The sequence below is a fragment of the Ahaetulla prasina genome, chromosome 4, assembly GCF_028640845.1.
Source record: "Ahaetulla prasina isolate Xishuangbanna chromosome 4, ASM2864084v1, whole genome shotgun sequence".
Lineage (NCBI taxonomy): Eukaryota > Metazoa > Chordata > Lepidosauria > Squamata > Colubridae > Ahaetulla > Ahaetulla prasina.
The window spans coordinates 63,877,014-63,896,251 of record NC_080542.1 but is presented as its reverse complement, the minus strand read 5'-3'; the positions used below and the strand labels follow the sequence as shown (position 1 = coordinate 63,896,251).

The window sequence follows — 19,238 nt, the reverse complement described above, 5'->3', positions numbered from 1 at the left end:
ATTCTGTATTAATTTATCTAGAGATACAAGCAAGTTTACAGCTCTGCAACTGTTTGTATGAAAAATTCAGGACTCCTTGCTTCCTCTTATTTTCTCTGCCAGATGCTATTTTGGAAAGGAATTAGTCAGCAACAAAAGTTGCAGGTGCTATCCATCTTGCAACACACATACCTACATATATATATACCTGAATACACTGTACTACTGATACAAATCTTTTGATGCAGCTGAAAATATTTTCTTAATTACTGTATAATGCTAGTCAGTTCCTGGATCCTTAATTTTTTAAGGCTGAAAAACTCTGGCAGTCTTCTAGATCCCAGAATCCCCCAGTCTCTATTGTGCTTTCAAAAACTGAGCACAAAAACATAAAAAAAATATTCTGTTTTTCCCACAATGCTATTTTGTTTGCATTGCTCCTCAGTTTGTTTTCTATATTAGAAAAATGATCCACCAAAATTTATATTGTACTTTACAAAACTGCAGTATAATTTAAAAATACCATTGTTATAAAAATATGTGTTATACTGCAATTTTCCTCATATTAATTAGTTTTCTATCAGGAATATACTCCCTTATTTGGTTAATCCTGTGGATTTGTTTCACAGTATCCTTAATAGATAAACTGGCTGATAAGGTTCTGAGTTTGTCTTATCTGCATGTTGATTATTTCCTGTGTTAATTGTGTAATGGGATAGCTTCCTAGAAGGGCATTGTTCTCTTCCTGTGGTTGTCAAATTGTAGTTAGTTATTAGATTGCTAAGGAAATGGCTTTAGTTTATCTAAGCATTGGTTTATTGTTCTGTGATGGGAAATTGTTGTTTTGTATTGAGTTGATGCGCTAAAGTTGGACCTTGGGTCCTATCTTTTTATGATTCCTAAATGGGGTATAAGTCTATCTCTGCTGTGTACTGTTACTGTAGGTGAAAATGCCATGCTCCTAAGAATTCTACTACATTTTTGTCTAACATGTTCTAGAATGTCAAATGCAAGAGAAAATTAGAAGTGCAGCACTCCACACAAATGCGAAGCAGACAAAACAGAAGTGTACATTTTACAACCAATGTTCCTCACTTCTTCAAATCTCTTTCTCTAGTGATATAACCAGAAATAATTATCTAATGGGATAATGAACAGTTTGCATTTGAAAAATCAAGACTGAAGAATTACAGTATTGCAACCAAATACTTACCCTTCATGATGTATACATCATGACATGTACATTGCATTTTTGCTCCAAAAACCAACATATGTTCCAAGTTAATTATTAAACAATCTAACATCCCTGTTAACTGTATTCTGTCTTTATGGTGATATGTGCTTTATTTATGTCGCAATTAAATCAGATTAAATCAAGTATAAACTTGTAACCCTGTAGCTATCAAAATCATACCAGTATATGTTCACACTTTGACACTTAAAATATCTAAAGTCACTTGTAAAATAGGCTCTAGCCCTCGTCCTTTTTAGAGAGCAATTTGATGCAGTCATTGATCCAACCAAATTAGCTCACTCATAGATTGAATACTAGATTGAAATTCATTACTTTGTATATTATCATAGGATATGTCCTATAACAGTGATGGTGAACCTTTTTTTTCCTTGGGTGCCAAAAGCGTGCATGCATACGTGGCCACACCCATAATTAAATGCCCTCTGCTCCCTGCCCCTCCTGCACATGCACACGTGACCCCCTGCGCTGCCCCGCCCCCTGCATGCAACACCCCATGCTCCCCTATGCAGGGGCACACGACCCCCACCCACCCCGTTTTGGGCCTATCAGGCTCCCTGAAACCTCTGGAGACTGGAAATGGCCCATTTCCTGACCTTCAGTAGGCCTGGTAGCCAGTTTTTTGCCCTCCCCAGGCTCCAGAGGCTTTTCCGGTCAGCCTGCCCCCGGAAGGCAGAAACAGTCTCCCTGCCCCCCCACCGGAGGCCCTCCAGAGGCCAAAAATGCCCTCCCAGAGCCTCCATGTGAGCCCTGTATTTCCAAAACAGGCTGTATGGAGACTCCTGGGAAGGGAGGGGTGAGGTGGATGGGGCCAGCTGAAAATCAGCTGGCCAGCACATGCATGCGGGCTGGAGCTGAGCTAGGGCAATGGCTCACGTGCCCACTGGTATGGTTCCATGTGCCACCTGTGGCAAGGATGACATAGGTTCACCATCACAGTCCTATAAGCACCAAAAAGTGCCTGTGATAGTTTGCTGAATAAAAAGACAAGGTGAGCACAAAATATTTTGTCAGAACATCCCACTAATATAAGAAGTGATCAGTGTAAAGGTAGATATTCCTGTTTTTCTCGTATATGTATTTGGTTGCTTTGTATTTTTATGTCTATTTAAGACAATAAAATACAAGAAGTTAATTTTATCAGGTGTAACTTCTTCAAATATTAATCATACAAATTATATAGAATAATTGTGGGTATTATATTTGGGAAGCAAAATCTGGAGATAAACCAGAGACCTATTGGGTACAAGAAAAAAATAGCTTTCTATTCAAAAAATGTGGCATCTTGTCCACATATATGTTTTGTTTTAAGAACCACATAAATAAACAGATAATAGCAGTGGTGGGATTCTGCCGGTTCTAGGCGGTTCGGCCAAACCGTTTGTTAAATTGCCGGTTCTCCCCGTCCTTTGCCCCTCTCCTCCCCACCATTACTTACCGGTGTTGGGTGGGCAGGAAGGTGCATGGATCCGGTGGGCAGCAGCCACAAGCTGCTGCCCACCCAATCTATGCACCTCGCTGCCCACCCAATCCAAGCACCACGCGGCCACCGACCGAAGCCTGCCTGCATCCAAGCCTTTTGCTAGTCAGCCGATTCTAGCTCCTCGCTGGCCACGTGGCCAGCGAGGCACTTTAATCGCTGGCTAGAGGGACGCTGGATGCAGGCAGGCTTTGTCGGCGGCTGCATGGCACTTGGATCGGGTGGGCAGCAACTTGTGGCCACTGCCCACCCGATCCATGCACCTCGCTGTCCACCCGATCCAAGCGCCACGCAGCCGCTGACAGAAGCCTGCCTGCATCCAAGCGTCTCCCTAGCCAGCAATTAAAGTGTAGCCAGCGAGGAGCTTGGATTGGGTGGGCAGCAAAGCATAGGGACTACCCAGACAGCTGAAAAAAGTGATTTCTGACAGGTTCTCACACTTTTGACCAGTCCTCACACTTCTGACCAGTCATCATTTATGCCTGTTGCAGTATTTTGTACATAGGGACTACTCAGAGGGCTGAAAAAGTTATTTTTGACCTATCATCACATTTTTGACTGGTCCTCACACCTAGAACTGTCTTCACATTTTACATTTTGCGCCCTATCTTGTAACCGTGGTGAAGAGAAGCAGTTGTGAAATGAGTGACATGGTTGTTAAAAATGCTGCAATGAGAATAAAGGTGAGGATGGTCATAAGTGCGAGGACTGGTCAGAAATGACTTTTTTTAGCCCTCTGAGTAGTTTCTATGCCCATAGCCATGGCCACCCGGTCACATGAGCAGCTAGGCTCGCCCACCCAGTCACATGAGCAGCTAGCCACGCCCACCCAGTCACATGACCACTAAGCCACACCCCAAAATAAGCCACGCCTACAGAACCAGTTGTTAAAAATTTGAATCCCACCACTGGATAATAGGTAAATTATACTTTTCCCTGCAGCTTTTTAGAGTGATCCACTTCTCACTAAGAACCTATATTGGCAAATAACTAAATATACATTTTCTTCTTTGAAATTCAGTTTGAAATAAGTCTTCTGACCATTAACTTAATCAGCAGTCTCTAGGTACCTGCCAAATTTTCTCTCATTAAAGAAGATGCCTTGTGCGCTTATGGTGGATCCATCTGCTTAATTTTGCTTTTTAAAAAAACATACAATAGGAGCCAGTTTTACTACTATATAACTTGGTTTCTGTGTATGAGTTCAGTTACCTCCTAACATTGTTATATGACTGAACAAGCAATTCAGAAAAAGAAATTTTGAGAGTAAGGATAGAAAAAATGTGAAATATTGGAATATTATATTTACGATTTACAAGCAGTGCTGAGATACAAGTGTCTGAGCTGAATGACATTTTAAACTCTGCAGGAAACTAACCTAGTTAGTTAGGATAGTCAGCATTCCCTATCTAAAATATATTTGTAGGTAAAGAAAGAAAGTTTCATAAGGCATTCAATTCCAATAAATTTATGACAGTAGAGATCTATAGCTTGGTCAAGAGTCCCACAAGCCAAAGCAAAACCACAAGAATCATCTTCACCAGAACCATAAATACATATGTACCACACGTTATAACGCTGTTATAGATTTGTGCTGGTTCCTGACTATAATAAAGATTGAAATTAAAACTAACTCTGTTATAGAAAATTGACAAGCCTCTCATTTTCTCATTTATCCCCATCCTCTACCAGAGATGTAATTTTAAGGCTATTATGTTCTAGATTTATGCAGCTTCAAGTCTATGCATAGCTGCAAGTTAAGATTTCCATTCAAGAAATAATGATAATTTCTCCCCGTAAAAGTGGTTAACCACTCCCCGTAAAAGTGGTTAAGAGTGATTCAATAAATCAGGCAGGAAAAGACAGGCAGAAGTTGCTAAGTTGCTAATTTGTACCCATGCTTGCTGAACCACTGAAATATTTAACAACAAAGTTGGATTCTGCAATTTCAAAGGCTGTGAAATGTGTGAAGAAATAAATAAAATGTGGGAATAATAGTAGTTGTATCAGAATATTAACAGCTGTTCAGAACAATTTCCAAGAGAGTGATTCCAAAGAGAAGTAGTGAACTTCCTTTTATTGGACATGCTCACCAGAGCTTAAACCTTCATCTGTCAGGGTTGTTTCATTACAGATTCTTCCAATAATAGTCAATGGTGATAAAACAATGTGCATGACTGGGAGATCAACTCCTGCCTCTTTTTATAATCTATGTGAGATTAAAAAGCAACAAGGCTTCAATCGTTCAATTGCAACCCACCATTTTAACATTGTTGATCATCAGGCCAAATGTCCCTGGATTCCTCCACTGGCCAGAAATTGTAATTTTAAATTGCCCCTTCCAAATTAATTAGGCTATGCATTGGTATCAGTTTCTTTGTTGTCCAGTAATTTACTTCTAAAGAAAACAAAAGCTAGTAATTATGTATACAAAACCAACACTAATCTTGAGGTCTTAAAAAAAGTGTCCAACTATCATCAGATCCACTACTTAAATATTTCAAAGTCTCCACCTGAAATGTTCTTACAGAACAACAGCAGCAAATGAGGAGCAGGTTTATTTTGAAACTAACATTGCTATTAGTAGGTAAGTAGCCAGTTCTGGGCTCTCACTTGACAATTAGCTGAATAAATCAAGTCCAGTGTTAAACATGTTTGTTTGTTTTTTGTGTAACATATAAACAAACGTACTACTTATTGTAATTAAATTCAGTTCATTGGTTTTTGCCTGTTTATCATCTAAAAAACCAATCACTGAATCAGTCTTGGGGACTGTTACACTTCAGCTGTGACTGAAGTGCAAACACAAGTATGTAATTGCTAGCATTCTGCCTGAGATACTATTTCTCTGTTGATTTATTTCTCTATGATGGCACAGTTCTGCTTCCATGCAAGAACCCACTTCTGTTCCATTAGCTCTGGAAGCATCTATGGGAAAAAAATGCCTCGGTGGGGCACATACCTGCCATGGTAGTTAATAATGCAGAAGAATGCAGATCCCACATCTATCTATTGAACAATGTGTTTATTGATTGTGGGCTTTCAGAGATGCTGACACCTCACAACCCATTGACCATATTAGGATTTAAGGATTTATTTTTTTCTCTTCTCTATGTCTGTTATTCCTGCTCTTCATCCATTAGATTGCTAATATTGGAGTCATGATTCTGTATTTGTTCTCAGCATACATATTATTCCTTGTAAGGTGCAATTGCCTATAACTGGATGCTAGTCTTTGCCTATTTCTATATTTTCTGCAGCAAATCTTTCCATTAGAGTTATAAAACCTGCTTTGCTATCTTTGCTCAGAATAGATGTTCACTGTCTGGAACAGTCAGCTACATAAACAAACTGGCTTACTACTGGTACTGCACTTGAAGATTTTGTTCTGATGCTGGGCTCTTCTATCAGCACTTCTGATTCTTCAGTACCTTTGACCTGCTTCCAGAAGTTTGTCCAATGCCTGCCCAATATTTTCCTTCCCATAATGGACCAATCCTAGGTTCCTCTTTTAACATTTTAAGTCACCCTGGAAGTTCTGTTGCTTCCAGCTGTGAAATGCTCATCTTTTTCTGACATGACCATACAAAACCGGAATAGGGGCCGGAATAGCTCAGGCTGTTAAGAAGCCTGTTATTAGAACACAGTAGCCTGCAATTACTGCAGGTTCAAGCCCGGCCCAAGGTTGACTCAGCCTTCCATCCTTTATAAGGTAGGTAAAATGAGGACCCAGATTGTTGGGGGGGCAATAAGTTGACTTTGTAAAAAATATACAAATAGAATGAGACTATTGCCTTATACACTGTAAGCCGCCCTGAGTCTTCGGAGAAGGGCGGGGTATAAATGTAAAAAAAAACAAAAAAAACCTGTTCCAGAGGATTATTTCTGCAAGGGCGGCCCCATTCTTTAACCAATATGTTTTACAAATATAACATAAATGTGTTTCTACACTGAGAGTAATAATAATAGGAGTGCCAAAATACTCTATCAATAATTTTGCATACATCTTCAGCTTTTCCTCTCTCTCTCTCTCTCTCTCTCTCTCTCCCACACACACACTCACACACACACACTATGCTTTCCATTAATTGAGGTGGAAGTTAGTAGAAAATAGATCAAAAGTGTAATATACACGAACTTTTATTTGCTTAATATCCTCAACTACTGTATGGCACATCTGCTTTGCTAGGTGAATCCAGCACAAAATGCCATATGGCCTCTAAGAGAGTTGATACAGATCAGACAGAAGCAGCAGAAGAGGTTTACATGCAATCTTGCTTTTGTTTCTTATTAACTCTTGGAATTTATCAGAGAAGGGCGTCCAGAAATGTATTTTCAAAATGGCTTGCAAAAGTGACCAGTCCCTCGTCTAAATGTAATCTGGTTCATATCTTTTAAGTTGTTTTAACATGATGTGTCACCTTGATAGCAATTTTATTTTAAATAATTTTGACAACCATTTGAAAAATATTTGCTTTTTTGTAAAAGTACAATTTATATAGTGGATAATTTGGAATTTAAAGAATGTCTTGAATGGCTGGAAGATTTGCAAATTAGATTTGCCATAGTGAAGAGTTGTGTTATGGGATGAAGAATTTTGTAAAATATAATTAAGAGAAAGTGAAAATATAATGACATTATTTATATTTCTTATGAAGAGGGTGAAAAACCACTTTTTTATTTCTATTTTTTTCTTTCTTTTTTGTTTTCTTGTACTTTTTATTCTCTCTCTCTCTTAATTTTTAGTGTATGTTTTCTTTTGCTATTGTAATTAATACTTTTAATGTTTTTTTAAAAAAAGAATATCTTGACTGAAGATTAGGAAACAGTCATTTTCAAGTTAAGAGTTTAGAAGTTTTCACTGTATGGCAATAGTTTGCTGCTTTTTTTTCTTTTTCAAGTGCAATTAAAAAAAGAAGTGAAGTACAGGTAATCTTCAATTTACGACCACAATTAAACCCAGAATTTATGTTGCTACATGAGGGATTTGTTAAGTGAGTTTTGACCCATTTTACAACAAGAGAGTTCACAGCCTGAGGAGAAGATATCAAAACAACATACATAAGCCAATCAGATCAATAGTTGAATTTTACTTTGATTCTGTGATGGGGTAATATCTTTAATCTGAGTGAAGTAGACTAGTTTTGGGTTGCAGGAAATCCCAAATTGAATAAACCTTTGTTTTTTATTCCCTTCCTTTCTACAGCCTGAGGCAACTCTCCCTTTTAATCTAATGGGAGATTCAGTCCTGCATATTTGTGGTTGTATGATATTTAATTGAATCTCTATGTTTTATGGAAGAAAGTTGGAGATAGAGATTTAGTTCCAGTAAATGATGTTTGAGGGAAAACACATATTCAATATTTCATGCTTGCTTTTCATGCTCTCTCTTTTTTTAAAAAAATGGAAATTAGATTTGCCTTTCCTCAGGTTTGATTACGAAGTTATTCATGATGGCAGTGTCAATGAAAGTTGTTTAAGTAAAGTTACTAGGATTAATATCAATTACGCGTCTCTGAATAAGGGATAGCAAGAACTTCAGTTGTTAAATATGTTCTTATCCATTTTTCATGCAGAGGACAAAGTATGGACTACTGTGAATCATGACTTACAAGAGCGTTTTCCAGTGGTAAGCAACAGACCAGAGAAGCATGCTGTGCTACAGCTCAATTACAGTGCCACCATGGATCAAATCTCAGCCATCACTGGTAGTGCCGAGTATTGTGAACAGTTCATCTCCTATGTCTGTAAACTGTCAAGGCTGCTGAACACCCCAGGTAAGCTAAAAGTAGAATGCTATTGCTGCTACCCTTATGCATTTTTTTCTTATTTGGCCATGAGACTACTGCAGGGGTAATCTAAAGATGGAATGTTATTGCTACTGTTAGAAAAAGCTGTTCACTTTTGCAAAAAGTTTAAATCATATCCAAAATAAGCTTTGAAGACAGATCTACTTATATAGTTGCATGAAATGAGTCAATTTATGATGCAGGATATTTTAACATGAAACAGTGAACATGAAAAAACCTGCAGAGAAAAAGCAGGCATTCTAATTATACATCTTCCATTCAGACACCATAATTGCTGTGGTCATTCCTTGTGTATAAAAATGATCATTGTTTGTTTAGTCACTTAATTACAGGTATACAAAAATGTAAACATTACATAGGTTGAGAGAAAGACATAATGTCCATATTCTGAAGGGCAGCATTCATGATAAACACTAGGAATGAGAAAATGTGTCTGAATTTTCAGTACCTGCCTTTTCAGCCTGGTGAAGAATTATATCATCTTTTTTGTCAAGGATGGATAATTTGTGCTTTGGGAACCATTCCAAGAATTGCTGAAAAATGTATAACCGTCAGCAGACTCTCAAAAGCCGGATCTGCCTTTAACCTGGAAAAAGTTGAACATCTATGTGCTGTACTGGGGAGGGGGGGGGAAGGGGCTGCCTTTAATGGTAAAATCTGGTGTGCAAAACCAACATAAATCTATTTTCAGAATGTCACTTTGCAATATATTGTCCATCTTTCCTCCCTCATCTTAAAATGGGTATTATACCCGCTACTGCATCAGCCCAAAGTACAGAACTATCACCTAAACAAAAGTAGAAAACATTTAAATCAATCTGAAGGATATACAGATTTGTGAAATTTATGTATCAAAAACAGATGAGTTAATTTTGCTCATAAATAAACATTTAGTGTAAACTTTAAAATAGTGCTATTTTCAATTTCATAATCCTAGTAGCAGAGAGTTTTTAAAGAATGTCCTCTTATTTTACTAAGAAAACATTGATTATATGTTTTACTTCCTTTTTTGTGGTAAACCATTTCAGGACTGAAAATATTCAATAAAATTAGATATATTGTTGTATTTTTCTTCTTCTCTTTCACATCCAGAAATGGTAGAGAGGAAAATACAATAGATCCTTTTAATACATTTTTAATATACTGTACATTGTGGGTGGGTATAATGTACATTGTACTATGTGTACACTCATCAACAAGAGAGATTATACATATATTATTTGTCTTTCATTCAATGTTCATTCTTGTTCTAAATCCCTTTTTGTTTCCTGTTCGAGAATACTCTCCTATAATACATATGTGGTATTTCTACCTATCTCAGATTACAAGTGTTTGTATAACTTCTTTTCCTTAGGGATTTCACAAATAAATCACAATAGGTCAACAGAAAAAGATTGGTTAAAATTGGGATTGTTTATTATTTTGTGAGCTGAATAATATTTGTGACATTATCAAAATAATTATTTCTGCTCAAAAAGTAGCTGACAATCCAGATGCTTGTCTTTTGATTGGTGTCACATGTAGGCATGCTTATATTCTTGTAGTAGTATGTATAGAACCACAGAAAATGTCAGAACTGTAAATATTAGCCGATCAGAAACACCAAAGTGTTTTAATCTATGTCTTTGATTGCAGCAAATCTAATTCTAGGAGGCAAATTACCACATTGAGCAATTTAAACAATTTAAAATTAATTGTTACTATTAAGAAGATCATTATGTTTACAGAGGACAAAGAAGCCCATAGAAGCAACGTTCATTTATTTTTCTTCACTTTCAATTAGTACAGCAGGAAGAAGGAAGAGAGAAAAATAAAATACAGCTATACTTTCTTAATGAAAATAATGTAGTCTACAGAAAACCCAGCCATCTTTTTTTGTTGTTGCTCAGCTTGCAAAACTGATAAAGGGGGAAGGCAGATAGCTATGATGAAAGAATGGAAATAGCTATGATGAAAGAATGCTAAAACTCTAGATGTGTGAGATATTGCCACTAGTTCATTTTTCTGATTATTCATATCTGTGGAATGGCTGGCACCTTTCTGTTATGTTCGGGTAATGAAGAGGCAGGAGACGGTATAAGTGACAACAGCTCTTTAGTTTATTGTGGTCCCAGCAACAAACAACAGGCAAAACCCCTCTTTAAATACTGTTTTAGCTGGAGCTTCAACCAATCAGCAACGTGCTTGTTCCTGCCCAAACTTCCCTCCTAAAGTTTAAATACATTACACTCCTTCCCTCCCAGAACGCATTGTACCAATATTTACATAGAATTTGCATGTTATTTTTCCACGTAGTTACGCAGGTAGACAGGGCATCTCCTAACTCTTTCTGACCTGCACAATTCATTCCCTGGGAGTGAGTCGAGCTGGTCGGAGGGACTGTTTGTTCCTCCCAGCTCCTCCTCTGGGCCATCCGGCCCTGGATTATTTGCAGAGTCATCCCTGCTGTCTTCAGGAGGAGCCGGTTGGCGTCGCTGGACTTCTTCGGACTCAGATAAGTCCTCCGCTCGCCTCGGGTTTGAGTTAGCTGTTGGTTCAAATATTGGGTAGTCAGGGTCTGGCTGTTTGGTTTCTGGATTGTCTAGTGCTCTTTTTTTAAATTGATCTATGTGGCGTCTCCATTCTCGGCCGTCCCCCATGTCTACTACATATGATTTCAGCCCGGTTATCCCTATAATTGTTCCTTTTAACCACGCTGGGCCTTCACTATAGTTATGTGCCCATACGGGGTCACCTGTTGTCAATTCTCTGCTTTTTTCCCTTATACCTCTGAAACCGTCAGGGGTGTATGTTGTGTTTAATCGATCCAAGGGGCATCTGAGCTTCCTACCCATCAATAGTTCTGATGGGCTGTGGCCGGTTGCCACACAAGGGTTTCTATGTTGGACTGCCAGGAAGGTATCAATTTTGGTTTGCCAATCTCCTGGACTTATCCTCGATAGTGCTTCCTTGGCGCTCCGAACGAAACGTTCTGCAAGTCCATTCGTCGCCAGGTGGAAAGGCACCGAGAGGACATGACAGATGCCCTCTTCCGCTAAGTATCCTTCGAACTGGGTTGCCGTGAATTGTGGGCCATTGTCGGATACTAGGGTATCAGGCAACCCGTGTGTTACAAACAGATGCCTCAGGACTATGCTAACTGCTTCAGCTGTTGTGGTTTTCATAGGTATGATTTCTAACCATTTAGAGTAGGCATCTACCACGATTAAAAAGGTCTGCCCATGGAACGGCCCGGCGAAATCTATGTGAATCCTGGACCATGGGCCCTGGGGTTTCTCCCATTCCCTTATGGGGGCTGTAGGGGGTAGTGGCCTTGATTCTTGGCAGGTTTGGCATTTCCCTACCCTGTCGCTAATAGCATTATCCATCAGTGGCCACCCTACATAGCTCCTTGCTAAACTCTTCATCCTCACTATCCCCGGGTGGCCCACATGCAACAGTTCCAACACATGCCCTCGTAATTTTTCCGGAATAACCACTCTATCCCCCCATAACAGACACCCCCCTTGTACCGACAATTCCGAACATTTTTTTGCAAAGTCTTTGAAACGCTCTCCCGGCGCAGCAGGCCATCCCCTCTGTACCCAACCGATCACAGTCCTTATGATAATATCCTTGTAAGATGCCTTAGCCACTTCCTTAGACGTGACTGGGCTAGAGTTCAAAGAGTCAATTAGTAGGACGGGTATTCCCAGGGTTGGGTCTTCGATAGTCTCTGGTAAAGGGCATCTACTTAGAGCATCCGCATGCCCTAAATCCTTGCCCGGGCGATGGAGCAATTTGTACAAATATTTGTACAATAGGAAAATGGTCCAACGGGTCAGCCTGGGTGAAAGTGCAACCAGTGTTGGACGGTCACCTGCTAAAAGTCCCAGTAGGGGTCTATGGTCTGTGACTATTTTAAATTCCCATCCAAATAGGTACTCGTGGAATTTCCTAACCCCCGAAACTATGGCCAGGGCCTCTCTATCTAGTTGGCTGTAGTTCCTTTCTGCTGCGGACATCGTGCGGGAGAAATATGCTATGGGGGCCTCTGATCCGTTTGGTAGTCTATGGCTGAGGATAGCCCCTACCCCGTAGGGCGATGCATCACAAACTAATACTAGTGGTAATGTCCCATTATACTGGATGAGTAACCTATCGCTGGACAAGAGATTCTTAACACCCTCGAATGCCCTAGCTTCAGCCTTGCCCCATGACCAAACAGCTTTTTTCACTAGCAGTTTATGAAACGGTTCTGCTACTGTTGCCTTATTTCGCAAGAAAACCACATAGAAGTTTACAAGCCCTAAAAATGCCTGTAGTTCAGTCTTATTTTTTGGAGCCGGAGCCTTTCTAATGGCTCACACTTTGCTCTAGGAATTCTACAGATTCGACTCCTATCTGGCATTTGTTAAGTTTAACCTTAAGTCCTGCAGACCTGAAAATGCCCAAAACCTTCCGTAGTTTGACCCTTAGTTCATCTAAGTTCTCTGCTGACACTAGTATGTCGTCGAAATATGGCACTACCCCCGGTATTCCCTGTAGCAGCCGTTCCATTAGGTTTTGGAATAACCCTGGGGCTACGCTGACTCCAAACTGGAGTCGAGTGCACTTAAAGGCGCCTCGATGTGTTACAATCGTCTGCGCCTCGGCTGTACCGTTGTCTACTGGTAATTGTTGGTAGGCTTGAGCCAAGTCAAGTTTAGCGAAAACCTGTCCTTGCCCTAACGAGTGCAACAAATGTTGCACTACAGGAACGGGGTATGCACTCTTTTGCAACACTTTGTTGAGGGTTGCCTTGTAATCAGCGCAAATCCAGACTGATCCATCTGGTTTGACTGGGGTCACTATGGGTGTCTCCCATTTTGCATGGTCGACGGGGACTAGTATTCCATGGTTTACTAGTTTGTCTAGTTCCCTGTCAATCTTGGGCTTAAGGGCGAAAGGGATCCTCCTAGCCTTTAACCTAATGGGGGCCACCTGGGGATCCAAATTAAACGAAATAGGGGTCCCCACGTACTTGCCCAGGCAGTCCTGAAAGACGTCCTCGAATTCCTTCAGCAGTTCATCCTTCAGGTTGACTCCACTGCTGTGAACCCCAGTAACTTCTATGCCCAAAGCTCTGAACCAGTCCAGTCCTAGCAAACTCGGTAGGGTTCCATCTACGATGGTGATCGGCAGGGTTTTCTTGAATTGTCCATACTTCACTCTGACGAACGTAACTCCTCGAACAGGGATCCGGTTTCCCTGGTAGTCTTGCACTCTCAGCTTTTGGGTTTGCAGCTGGCATTTCGCGATGTCGGGCAGGTCCCTCGCGATGGTGTCCCAAGACATAATCATGATTGATGAGCCGGTGTCCACCTCCATTTTGCACGGCACTCCTTCAATGTATGTCTTGGTGAATATCTTCTTTTCTAGTCGTGTCGATGCGTGGCCCACTCTTACAGTGGTCTGATTTAACTTCGCACCCTTTTTGAATGGACCAATCCTGGCCGCTTCGTTGCTCCAGCGCTCTGATTGGTCGGTTTGAATTTCTGGCAGGACGGTTGGGAGGCTTGACAGGCCTGGGCTATGTGTCCTTTCTTTTCACACCGCCGACAAATTGCATCTTTGAATCTGCAATTTTGTCGTTGGTGTTGGCCCCCGCAACTCACACATTCGTCCCGGTCGCCTCTCTCCGACCTCCCGGTGTGGAAAACCTCTTCTTCTTCCTCGCTGTCTGTTTCGGCCTGGGCTTCCTCGCTGTGGACCGGCGTTGTTTCGCCCCGGCACTCGGCGTGTTTGGCTTTTGTAAGGTTTCCGCCGCTTTGGTGGACATCTCGTGTGCCCTGGCCTCATCCAATGCAATCGCCAGGGTTAGGTTGCTTTTGGATAGCAGCCGCCTTTGTAGTCGGATGTCCCTGACCCCACAAATGAGTTGTTCGAGTAGTGAGTCCTCCAAATCTCTGTACTCACAGTGGTTCGCGGCTTTCCTTAATGCGGTCATGTACACGCTTATCGATTCACCCTCTCGCTGTGTCCTTTGCCTCAACTCGAACCGTTGAACAAACTTTGATGGCACTGGCACATAGTGTGCTCGCAGTGTCGTTTGCAGCGTTTGCCATGGTACCGATTGTACCGGCGTCGGTTCTGACAGCGACTCGGCGGTATCGAAGACTTCTGGTCCGCAGTGGCTCAGGAAGTAAGCACGTTTCCGATTATCCGAGACTCTTTGCAGTTCATTTGCTTCGAGGAAACACTCGAAACGAGCCATGTACGACCCCCATTTCTCCTTGGCTGGGTCAAATGGCGCTGGCGGTGTATAGCTCGACATCGCTATGTGTCCGTTCTCGATACTGGCTGGGTTTGAGAATTCTTTACCCCTTCAGCTCTTTTCCTATCTCACTGCCTCAACATCCCATCCTCATCGCCAATGTTATGTTCGGGCAATGAAGAGGCAGGAGATGGTATAAGTGACAACAGCTCTTTAGTTTATTGTGGTCCCAGCAACAAACAACAGGCAAAACCCCTCTTTAAATACTGTTTTAGCTGGAGCTTCAACCAATCAGCAACGTGCTTGTTCCCACCCAAACTTCCCTCCTAAAGTTTAAATACATTACACTTTCCATTCCACATTTAGTAAGACTTACTTTTACATAAATGGATACAACACTTCAGCCTAATATTTATGGATAGGAGTATTTAGTGGACAATTGTTGCTAACAGAGTGTGGGGATATTTCTCAATTGTTTGATGTATTCTTCTTTCTCCAGTGTTTGAAAACATGTTTCCTTTTCTACATATTATTTAAAGATAACACCTGACATATCAACTGTTTTGGAAGAAACGTCCATCTGATTCAGTTCCAAGCTGGGAAAAATATACTGGAAACATGGAGGCTGATTGGAAATATGGTTTAATGATGAAGCAGGAGCAGATGGGTATTGGGTAGCTGACCACATGGAGTTGAAAGTGAGGGGTATTTATACCTTCGCTTGTGTTTTGCACTTGAACTTTCTGTTCCTATGCAAGAACATGTATTCTGTTGGCTTTTGTCAGACTCCCATAGGGACATATACAAATCCTAGGAGTTTGCCTGAGCTACGTTAGGTCCAAATTTGAACTGCTGGTGGTAGTGCAACTGAGATGATGCAATGAAGGGGTTTTGGGCAGTTCCTATTGTGGCTAAGGGCTAATCCTACCTTTGTTGGATTTTGGGTGAGGGTATTTGCTTATAAATAGAGCTAGCTATCTCTTTATCTCTTAAGTGCTAACATCTGCTGAGGGCTAATAAGAAAGGTGAGGGCTGCTTTCCAAGAGCAAGTTTCTCCATTTTTCATCCAGGGAAATATAATATTCTGCCTTTTTAATATTTCTCAAAATGTTTCATTCTTCTAGGAGTGGGTTGGGTGCTAACTTTCTACAACTGCATAACAAAATATGTTTGATGAATAAGGACTGACCATTTGGCTCTGTCCTTGAGACAACAACTGGTCCCCAAGAAAGTCACTGTTTTTTAGTGAAGTCAATAGCAAAATCAAAAGAGCTCCTAAATATCACTTGAAGAGATGGCCCTGGAAAATCTTCTCGCTTTTTCAAGTACTGCAAATTATTAAAATATTTGATTAGGTTTGAAGAAAGTACTCACAATTCTATCTTTCAGTAAAACATGTCTAAAATCTTATGACACCACCTATTGGATAAAAACAGGATGGATGAGAAACCAGTACTTCTTTGAGCCAAATATTGTATGGCAAAATTTGAACAAGTACAAAAGTATGCTCAATAAATGTATTCTGGTAGTCCAATTCTCAAACATTCCTATGTTTAACACTCTATCAATTGTTCAAGACTCACTCAATTTAGATTACCTCTGGAATCCTAAATAGATATTTTATAATCGCCAGCAGAAGAGTTAGAATGACAAACAGAATATTAGGGTTCCAAAGAGAAACAATTAGAACCAGCCATGGTGAATGACGTATTTACAAAAGAATAATACTGTGGTTTGGGGAGGAATTCTTTTGAAGAGCTCATTTTAGTTCATTTGTGAATTTACTGAAGATTTTATTACTCATACATATCTGTAGAATATTCTAGCAATTATGGGCAGACCTTTAAAAATTATCTTATTGTTGAGTAATCATTTATAGAGACAAGAAGATTATAGAAGAAGATTATAAATAACCTTGAGGAAGGAATGCAAGAAATATTATGTATGCATCAACTGGACCTTTCTTCAGCCTCCTTCATGGGAAGAAAGAAGGAGTGAGGAAAAAAATAACTCAGGATAACCCCACCTTGATTTTGTTGGTGTAAAAAGGACATAGGAAAGGTTTTCAAGATTGTGCTATTAAACTATATCACAATAGAGATCCATCATTCTTTCTGGTATATGTTCCCAGCCCAAATCTTCAAAAGGCTGACAGAGATACATCAATCAATTATAATATTTTCTCATCCTTCTAATCATGGTTGCTGCATAATCTAAACAGAATTATGAGGAGGAGATGAAAGTCATTTCTTTTCTAGCAATTTACAGCAGATGTCTGTTTTGGGATAAATAAGTTTATTCTTCAAAATACTACATGTTTGAGCATGTGAGCAAATATTTGTATTTGTTGTACAGAACAACAAAAGAAACTAAAAAATTATTATATTTGGTCAAAATTTATTTTGATGTTAACAATATTTTATGAATAAAAGCAAATATATGTGTCCTAGAATAATGTTGCAAGATCCAATCAAGATTGGTCACTGGATTTGTGCTGGATCCCATCCTCAGGGAATTTCTCTCTACCAGAATACATGCATAGAATAGCCCAAAGTACATATTCTGGTAGAAAGAAGCTTTCTAAAGATGGGTTGCAACATGCGTCTGAAAGCCTGGAAAATTAAACCTCTGTTCCCACTAACCAACCCATGTTGGATCTTGTAAGAATATTTTACTTGCATCTGGTGCTTATGGAACTGTCACTTTACAGATAGTAGATACAGAAAAAGAAGCGTTATAAAGACAGAATTTCAGTCAAGTTTGCTGAAATCACAGACTAATTTTCCAATTAAAAATAAATTTTTAAAGTGTTAGAATCCCATATGCTACTTGTTATCTTCTCAAATAATCAAAAGTGACCTGATACCACTTTAATAACACTTTATAACACCTTGGTAATTAGAATATTGCATCTTGTTTGATCACCACAATATAAAAAAGATGTTGAGACTCTGGAAAGAGTTGAAAGAAGAGAAACAAAGATAATTAGGGGCCAGGAGGCTAAAACATGAAGAATAGTTGCAGGAATTGGGTGTGTCTAGTCCAGTGAAAAGAAGGACTAGGGGTGACATGATAGCAGTCTTCTAATATCTGAGGGGCTGCCACAAGAAGAGAGGTCAACCTACTTATCAAAGCATCAGAAGGGAGAAAAAGGAGCAATGGATAAAAATCAAGGAGAAAACCAACCTAGAACTAAGGAGAAATTTCTTGACAATGAGACAAGTAATCAAAGGAACAGCTTGCCTCTAGAAATTATAGGTGCTCCAACAATGGAGTTATCAAAAGAAGAGATTGGATGATCATTTGACTGAAATTGTATTGAGTCTCCTGCTTAAACAAGGAGTTGGACCAGATCCCTTCCAATTCTGTATTCTGTTATATCGGTACTTAAAGAGACCATCTAAAATACTTTTCTATAAATCAAGAAAGCATAGTACACTTTGCAGAAAAGTATATCATTTCTTATATTGTCTCTTTTTGATTTGTATTAACTTAACCCAGAGTTTTTAAAAAATTCAAATCGATCTGATTCTATTCAAATGCATTTACCATGTGTATCATCCCATAGGTAAATGGGATGCTTAATTTACTAGAGATTATGTAAACTAAACATAAAATGCTAAATGTTCTGGTTATATTTAAAGTATTATCTCCACAGGAATATTTGTTTTGTTTCATTTCGTTTATTGTCATTGCTCCTCATACAACAAAATTAAATGCCATCTTCAGTGTACATTATAACTATAAAAACAAAACACAAACACACATCTTTCACATTGTATACAATTGAATTGAAAACCTCTGATATTGCATTAATATTGCAGTATACAGTAGAATTCAATATAGTTGCTGCTCTGGGATAGAAGATAGAAGCAATATAGTTACTGCTCTGTTTTTCAGCCTACTTATTCTTGTTTTTAATTATCCTGTACCATCTTCCAGATGGTAATAGTTCTAAAAAAGGGTGCCAAGGATGAAATGGATTTTTAAGAATGTTTTGAACTTTCTTAAGGCAGTGGGTGCTATAAAGTTCTTCCAAAGAGGGGAGAGGGCAACCAATGATCCTCTATGCAATGATCTTAACCCTCTGGAGCTCTATCCTATCTGCCACTGTGCAATTGGCAAACCATACCCAGGTGCAGTAAGTTAAAATACTCTTTATGGTGTAGTGATAGAAGGTCACCAGTAGTTTTTTATTCAGCTGTTGTTTCCTGAGAAGTCTCAGGTAGTATAATCTCTGCTGGGCCCTTTTGACCAGTGCTGGTAAGGTCCTCTTTTATGATAACACCCAGAAACTTAAAACTGGCCTCTTGCTCTACTTGGTCTCCATTGATAAGAGGTAATGGATGTCTGATCTATTTCTTCTATAGTCCACTATAAGCTCCTGAGTCTTATTGGTATTAAGGGCCAAGTTATTGTCTCCACATCACAAAAGCAACCTCAATTTTGTGATGAATTAAAAAAATGGAAATCAACTGAATA

General features: G+C 39.6%; 1 protein-coding gene across 1 annotated transcript in view; it reads left to right on the top strand.

Annotated features, from left to right (window-relative positions):
* Positions 1 to 19,238, top strand: part of CNTNAP2 (contactin associated protein 2) — a 788,332-nt gene that overhangs the window by 448,402 nt on the left and 320,692 nt on the right. Inside the window, exon 13 of the mRNA XM_058182711.1 lies at positions 8,288 to 8,488. Coding sequence (XP_058038694.1) covers positions 8,288 to 8,488 — 201 coding nt within the window. The remainder of the gene's footprint in view (positions 1 to 8,287; positions 8,489 to 19,238) is intronic.